At 56.8% G+C, this 8,131-nt stretch overlaps 1 protein-coding gene across 1 annotated transcript; it reads left to right on the forward strand.

Moving 5' to 3' along the window:
• Window positions 1-4,324: 4,324 nt before the first annotated feature.
• TMEM121B (transmembrane protein 121B) lies at window positions 4,325-8,085 on the forward strand. Its single transcript, XM_008704896.2, has one exon. It carries the CDS (start codon window positions 4,325-4,327, stop codon window positions 6,068-6,070), a length of 1,746 nt encoding a protein of 581 aa, XP_008703118.2. The 3' UTR covers window positions 6,071-8,085.
• The last annotated feature ends 46 nt before the right edge of the window (window positions 8,086-8,131 follow it).

Here is an 8,131-nt window from a genome sequence, read left to right on the forward strand (position 1 = left end):
AATCCAACCCCCCTCCTATCTGCTGACCAACATCTGCCCACCTTTTACAGCAGCTCACACATCTCCTCCTCTCTGAAGGCTTTACCGACCCCGTTTGTACCTCTTCTGGACCCTGTATAGCATTCGGTCACTTCACTGTGTTTCCCTCCCAGGGTGGACGCTTAGGAAAGGACTTGCTTTGCTTTAGTCTCTGGAACCCCAACTCCTAGCCTGGGGACTGACACATGGAGGTGCTGATGCTGGCACTTCTTTATCCAAGAGGGTAGTGGCATCTCTGTGAGACATTCGTGGGGCAGCTCAAGGCACAGCCTTGCTCCAGGTATTAGAGGAGGTCTGAGTTGGGACGGGGTGGTGTCTATCTTCAGAGAGCTCTAAAAGTCGTTTTGAGGCTTCAAGTTCCTAATAAGCCCAAACTTCACAGATTCGTCCTACTTCAGTCCCAGTTCCCTGCCAGCTTTCCTTTCATTTTCTGGGAGTCAGTATGGTGACTGTGTAGTTGAGAGCCAGAGGGCCCTGCTGGTGTCTTTTCACCAAGCACCTGTGGGGCTCTACATACCCTTCTGACAGTTCTCTTTGGACCTGTTCTTTATTCTTGCTGTGAAGGTGAGAGAGGGCAGTGATAGTGAGCAGAGAATGGATCAGGAAAGAGTGGGGCCTTGGTTCAGTATGTGGAAGGGCTGGCCTTTCCTCACTGAGCTTTCCTATGCTGCTGAGCTGGCTGAGGGTATCGTTCCCTAGCTCCTCGTCCATCCACTGCTGCTCCAGGAAGGCAGTGAGGGCAGTGAGCCCCTGGCCTTTCTGTTCTAGGAGGACAAGAATATTAGGACTCCAAATGAATCTTACCCAGTGTCCAGTGTTTCGCAGGTTTTTAGGGAAATATTTTTTGGATTGAAACCTGCTTAGTTTGTCTCTGTCCCCCAGGATGCCTACGAGCTCCTGCCATCCTCGAGAGTGGTGGGTGGTGAGAGCTCTGGGCTGAAAGAAGTCTAGATCTAACCTTAAACTCTGCCCTGAACTAGCTGTGTGACTTGGAGTAAGTTGCTTAACCTCTCTGTGTCAGTTTCCAGGTATTGTGTGTAAGATACTTAGCTAGACTCTCAGTGCTTATGAGGTGCTTGGTGACTGTGTCTTCCCTTTTCTGCATCCTTGTGGGATATTTGCTCTCACTTTATATATGAGAAGGTCTTTTTGTCTTCCTCCTTCTCCTTGTCACGTCTTTGTCAAGCCTTTCCAGCCTGAAGCAAAGGCTGTGTGTGTGTGTGTGTGTGTGTGTGTGTACAGAAAATTAGAAAAAACCCGGTGGAGCAAAGAGGAGATCCCTCCAACACCCAGGCCACCAACTTATTCTTTCGTGTACTCGGACTTCTCATCCTTATTTTATGTGGTCTTTTATTCGGGACCTCAGATCTGAAAAAATTGGGCTAAAAGATGTCATACAGAAAGTTAATCTAGCTGATTGACAGTCCATTTCCCAGAAATACAAAAGATAACTTCCGAGGGCTGCTGCAGTTTAAGTTACGGGGGGCGGGGGGATCCCCATCCTGGAGGCACCTGTGGGAGGAGGGGCTGGGCCTGCCAGGTGAGAGCAGGAGGGGAGCCCGTGTGAGTGGTGAGTGGGTCAGGGGAGCTGGCAGGTGTGACGAGTGCGGACAGATCTGTCAGTCTTCTCTCAGGAGCCCAGTTCTTTGCCTTTCTCAGCTGCTTTTGCTCCTTCAACTGCTTTATTAACTTGGGCAGAAGTCTTGGGTCAGCTTTCAGGTTAGTTGTTGGCTGGTGTTTTCCCTGGGGGAGAGCTGGGAGACTGGCTGTAATCACTCCCATTAGCAGTTGGCAGCTCCCCAATCTTGCTTTTGAACTTGGACTGTCTCAGCCCTGACATCTGCCAGGTCTGCTGTGATGCTTACACACGCGTGCGGGCTGCACCCGCTGTTTAGTGCCCACCTTGCCCCATGTGGGTGGGCCTTGGCACCAGCTGCCAGAGCTAAAGCTCTCACACTGTGAGGTCTGAGAAGACCAGCTCCAAGAACCACTGTCCTAATGAGAGCAGCTTTGCTCCCTGGCACTTACCGAAGTGCAAAGCCATGGGGGCACAGAACTTTGAATGTGGCCTCAGGAAGGAATCCAGGCCAGAAAACATCATAAGTGGCTTGTGCCATGAGGAAATGTTCCCTGGGAGGTTAAGACAAGAGCTAAGTGGAATTACGATAACACCAGCTGCCTTTCGGTGAGTACATGCTCTGTGCCAGGCACTAGGCGAAACCCTTTGAACTCATGACCTCTCTTAAAAACCGCCTGTTAGGGTAGATATTGGCCCCTTTTTACGGTTGGATAGTGTGAGGCTCAGAGAGGGGAAATAACCAGTTCAAAATCATACAAGCTAAGTGGCAGAGCTGAGACCACCAACCCCAGAGCTCACGTTCTCACCACCTAATGTCTCTGTCTGGCATGACTGGACACAGAACTTTTTAAAGGTTCTGTGTGCCAGAGGCAGGTGGAAATAGTGTAGGTTGGTGGTTCTAAATCGCATATCTACCATGGATTAGTTGTAGAGACTGACCTCCAAGAGACTGGAAAAAGCAGGGTTGCCCAAACTGACCCTTATTGACTAGGTCGATACAGGGGCAAGGGCTAGGCAAGCAGCCACCGTGGTGCTACCACGTCCTTCTCCCTGGCGCTGCGTGGTGTCATCTAGGCAGGTGAGCCCCAACAGCACAAACTTGAACAGCAGTAGAATCAAGGCAGGGAACTTGCAGCCTGAAGTATGTGGAGAAGGAGGAAGGGCAGACAAGCTTCCTGCCTTGCTGATGTGGCTGGAATGTTTGCATTATACATGAGCCTCAGATTTTTTTTTTTTTGAGCCCCGAATGCTCTAGTCATTGTTTTTTCCCCTAAACCTCTAAAGCCATAACTCTACCTGCTGCTGTCCTGAGTTGCTGATGGGTGTCCAGCCCCGGTCATGAAATAAATCCCAGGGGTTGAGTCAGAAAGAGCTCCCAGCTTGTAGCTGCAGGGCCTGTCCACAGTGGCGGCTTATAATATTCACCAGCACCCTCTTTGAGCCTTTGTTTTTATCAAGGTACCCATAGCTCTAAAGGTCCCTTTATTTTCCTCACTGCTAGATACATCCTTGTGATTTCTTTTTTTTTTTTTTAAGATTTTATTTATTTATTTGACACAGAGATAGAGACAGCCAGCGAGAGAGAGAACGCAGGCAGGGGGAGTGGGAGAGGAAGAAGCAGGCTCCCAGCGGAGGAGCCTGATGTGGGGCTCGATCCCAGGACTCCGGGACCCCGCTGTGAGCTAAAGGCAGCCGCTTAACGACTGAGCCACCTAGGCACCCCTATTATTTCTAATTCCCACTTTAAAGACCTCTGAGAAGACCAAAAGCCCCACTTGGCTGGGGCCACATGAATAATTCTTTTACCTGCGCTCTCTCCCCAAGCAGTTACATTGGAAGAACTGCTCCATTCACTGGAAAGTGGGACCTCCCTGAGGGTCTATCACTGAACCCAGTGCAGGTCACAGGAATATGTAGAAATTCATGTCTGGGCTGCTGTTCCTGGTCATTTTAATCAGCATGGCCTGATTCCTCCATTAGTTTTCAAGTGCCCGAAGGAGAGGCAGGCTGCCCCAAGTGAAAGGGCCCTGGCGTAGAGGCCAAAGCTGCCCCTGCTGCCTGCAAAAGAAGTTGTGCTGACCAGGAGCAGAGACCGGAACGTGTGGTCTGTGCATGGTGTTCAGAGGCATGATGTCCACGGAGACCAAGGCCATTCAGCCGGTGGGATCGCTGAACGACTTTTCTGGGAATCCTCTGCTCCGGTTAGGTCCTCCCAGTGCCAACCCCGCCCCACTCCCGCTTCCCCGTTTCTCCCTCCTCCCCTCTCATCCTCTAGGCCCCCCACAGGGCTCCCCACCCCAGCTCTCAAGCCTCAGCAACACCCCTTCCCCCTTTTGTTCCTGCTGATCCAGCGAGCCAGGCTTTCTCCTTCTCTGGTCTCTCCTCCTCTCCCCCTTGAATCCAGTCCTGGTTTCCCCGCCGCCAGCCTCCTTTTCCTCTCCGACTGGGCTAGCTCCCCGCCCCCGCCGCGCCCGTAGTCACCGCGGTGGGTTCAGCTCTTCGCCTACCCCGCTCCCAGCCACCCGGGGCTTGGCTCGCCCAGTCCGGTGGCTCCAGTCCGGATCTCTCTGCTGCCCGACCCGGGTACGAGTCCCAGCCGCTGGGGAGGAGGCGGCGGCTGGCCCCGGCTCCCCTCGGCCGCCTTGCCAGCCCGGGGTTGGCGGGGAGGGAGCAGCTGGGCAGCCCCCCGGAGCCCCTCGGAGGACAATGCACCCAGCGCTCGGCAACCCCCGCTCGGTCTCGTCCTCGTCCGGCTCCTTCCCACCGCCCCCTGCCGCTGCCCGCCTGCAGCCCCTCTTCCTCCGGGGGGGTTCCTCCCGCGGCCGGAGAGGTTCGGGCGACAGCAGCACCAGCACCAGCACCAGCCGGGGGGGAGGCGGCGGCAGACGCGGCGGGGGCGGCGGCGGATCCCCCAGCAGCAGCACCGGCGCCGAGAGAGAGGACGACGACGAGAGCATCAGCATCAGCAAGCCGCTGGTGCCAGCCGCTGCCGCGGGCCTCCAGGGACCCCCGGCTCAGGGGGGCGCCCCAGCCGCCGACCCCGCGCCCGCCGCCTTCTCCTCCTCGGCCGCCACCTCCTCCTCCACCTCCACGCCCACCTCCTCCTGCAGCATGACAGCCGCGGACTTCGGCGGGGGCGCAGCGGCCGGGGCCGTCGGGGGCCCCGGGGGCCGCTCGGCCGGGGGCGCGGGCGGCACCGGGACAGGCAGCGGCACCTCCTGCTGTTCGTGCTGCTGCTGCTGCGGCCGCCCGGCCCGGACGGGCCGCAGGGGTAGGCGCCGAGGCTGCGCCCCCAGCCCGGGGTGCCGCTGGGGCTACCAGGCGCTGTCCGTGGTGCTGCTGCTGGCACAGGGCGGTCTGCTGGACCTGTACCTCATCGCCGTCACCGACCTGTACTGGTGCTCCTGGATCGCCACCGACCTGGTGGTGGTGGTGGGCTGGGCCATTTTCTTCGCCAAGAACAGCCGGGGCCGTCGGGGCGGCGCGGCGAGCGGCGCGCACAACCACCACCAGCACCACCACCACGCCGCGCCGCCTCTACACCTGCCCGCCGCCTCGGCCGCCTCCGCCGGGGCTGCGGCAGGGGCCAAGGCTCGCGGCGGCCGCGGGGGCGCAGGTGGCCCGGGCGCTGCCGGGGCAGCAGGCGAGTTCGCCTTCGCCTACCTGGCCTGGCTCATCTACTCCATCGCCTTCACGCCCAAGGTGGTGCTTATCCTGGGCACGTCCATCCTGGACCTCATCGAGCTGCGCGCGCCCTTCGGCACCACGGGCTTCCGCCTCACCATGGCGCTGTCCGTGCCCCTGCTCTACAGCCTGGTGCGGGCCATCAGCGAGGCGGGCGCCCCCCCTGGCTCGGCGGGACCCCTGCTCCTGCAGCCCCAGCAGCACCGAGCCGCCGGCTGCTTTCTGGGCACGTGTCTGGACCTGCTCGACAGCTTCACCTTGGTGGAGCTGACGCTGGAAGGCCGCGTGCCGCTGCCTGCGCACCTGCGCTACCTGCTCATCGCAGTCTACTTCCTCACCCTCGCCTCGCCGGTGCTCTGGCTTTACGAGCTCAACGCCGCAGCGGCAGCTTCGTCCTGGGGCCAGGCTTCAGGGCCGGGCAGCTGTAGCCGCCTTCTGCGCCTGCTGGGCGGCTGCCTGGTGGACGTGCCCTTGCTGGCGCTGCGCTGCCTCCTGGTGGTGAGCTACCAGCAGCCCCTCTCCATCTTCATGCTCAAGAACCTCTTCTTCCTCGGCTGCCGCGGCCTGGAAGCCCTAGAGGGCTGTTGGGACCGGGGGAGTCGGGCCTCCCCCAGTCGGGGGAGAGGGGGCTATGGGGTTCCGCCTTCTGCCCCACCACCACCACCACCACCACCTCAGGGAGGCTCCCAGCTGGGCCACTGCATCTCGGAGAACGAGGGGGGTGCCCATGGCTATGTCAATACCTTGGCTGTGGCCTCCCAGAATTGAGGAAGGATAAGGGAGAGGGGCTTGCTTTGGGGTTGAGAGACCCCAGCCCCTTGTCCTTTGACTGTCTCTCACCCAGATTTGATCAGCCTCTATTTGGAAGACGGAACTGTTAATAGGGCTAAGTGTGTCCTTCTGCACCCCTTGGGTCAAGACTACTTGGAGGGAGACCAGCAGCTAATGGTGAAGGAGGAAGGTCCACTTACTACTCTAGTCTTCCTTCTCCATGCCCTACCCTAATCTAGCCTCCAGGGGCCGGACACCTCTGCTTCTTGCTTTTCACACCGCCATCCTAGTTCCTGTCCATTGTGTGTGTGTGTGTGCGGGGGGTGGTGAAAAGGGGGTGCCCAGACAGGGGTGCTGGGCCTTAAGCCTTCCCCCTTGCTTGCAAGTGCCAGCTTTGTATAGGCTGTGATTAGTGCGGGCCATCAGCGAGGCCCTTGAAACTGATCCAGAATCCACAGTTCCCCTGAAGTGTCTATTGGATTTTTTTTCCAGATGGTAGATGCAAAGTCTGTGTTTGTCTGTGTGTGTAGTATAGTTTTCTTGTGTCTGCACTGTGGCCCCTTGCAATCAGTAGGCAATCTGGGGAGGCCCTGTCCTTCCCGCCACACATACGACCACCCTCCTCATTCCTACCTGAATTTGTGGCCATGAATTCCCAGAAAGAGCTGGGCTCCTGGGAGCTGCCCAGTTGCTCTCCTCCAAGGGAGACGCTCACCCAGGATCTTCCTCAATTCTACTCCTCTCTTCTCAGCTTGGGGGAGGAGAGGGTCCATACTCTAAGGACCAAAATGCACCCTTTCTTGGGTGAGTGAGCATTTCTACCTCCGTGCTTACAACTTTTGTTGCATTGTGCACTGATGCTGCTTGCAAAAAATAAAGGCAAAATACTCAGAAGTTGCATTCAACATGGCCACTGGATCCAGCTGGGGTTTGGTGCCAGTCTTATTACAGGGTCTGTGGAGTATCAGCCATTGGCTTGCCCTCCCTCTGCACCCAGAACTCTTATCCTTCCCGAGGTTTGTTGCTGACTGGGTCAGATCTTGGCTTAGAACAACAGCTTTGATGGGGTCCCTGGATAGATGTGAAGTTGGGGCTCCCACTGGCTCAAGGAAATCCAATTTCCCATCTATCCTTCCTCTAGGAAGCCTGGTGCGGATCAGAAACGGTGGTGATAATGACCTGCTCATTAACTCTGCTCTGCTTAAGAGAATTTCTAGGGAGAGGCAGGCTGCATGGAGAGGCTGAGCAAATCCTCCCCTGCCCTGCCTTCCTCCCTGGCATTCTTGTTGAGATTAATGACAAGGGACACCCAGGGGTTGCCCACCTATAGTTGGGATGTGGGACCTCACTCTTGGAATCTTTGAGGGTGGATAAGTATTTTTAGGGTAGGTTAGAGTGCAGGAGGACAGTTGGCAGCAAGGCCAGGAAATACTCACTTTCCTCCACCCCAGACTAGGAAGGGGTGGGGGTAAAACTGTAAGAATTTTTGTTTCCCCTCCCCACTTCGTATGCTTTGTGTAGTGTAATGGAGCCCGGACAAAGGACCAGAAGTCATGGATTGTAGTTTTGACTGTCACTCGCTAGCTTGGATGGCACATCACTTTTGCTTTCTGGGCCTTGGTTTTTTACTTGGGGCCCTTCTCTCCCAACTTCTTGGGGGTTTGTTCACAGAAGACTTCCATGTAGATAGAGACACAGAGGGGCTGATGTCTTGACCAGAGTCCTTCTGAGCCTCCCCTACTGTCATAGTGGGGAGTGATGAAGGAAACATGTTTACATTCAACGTATTATCTGTGCTCCCAGCCCCTCACCCTCCTAGGTCCAATATTAGCGGGTTGAATTTTACAACTAGTTTTTTCCTGCTTCCCCACTCCCTCCACCCCCATATCCTTTCCCTTTGAATTCCATGTGCTCAAAGTCCTGGGCCCAGACCACTCCCTGGGCTTCCATCTTCTCTCTCCAACTTTGCTATTTCTCTGCTGCCTAATCTCAGTGGCTGTGAACAGACTTTGTGTCTGAGCCATGGCCCCTCCCCCCCCCCCCCCCCCCCCCCCCCCC

The sequence above is a fragment of the Ursus maritimus genome, unplaced genomic scaffold (assembly GCF_017311325.1).
Source record: "Ursus maritimus isolate PB19 unplaced genomic scaffold, ASM1731132v1 scaffold_26, whole genome shotgun sequence".
In the NCBI taxonomy this organism is placed as follows: domain Eukaryota; kingdom Metazoa; phylum Chordata; class Mammalia; order Carnivora; family Ursidae; genus Ursus; species Ursus maritimus.

What these genes read in the sequence shown, in the direction of transcription:
- TMEM121B (XM_008704896.2), top strand. Translation starts at nt 4,325, where the DNA reads ATGCACCCAGCGCTCGGCAACCCCCGCTCGGTCTCGTCCTCGTCCGGC.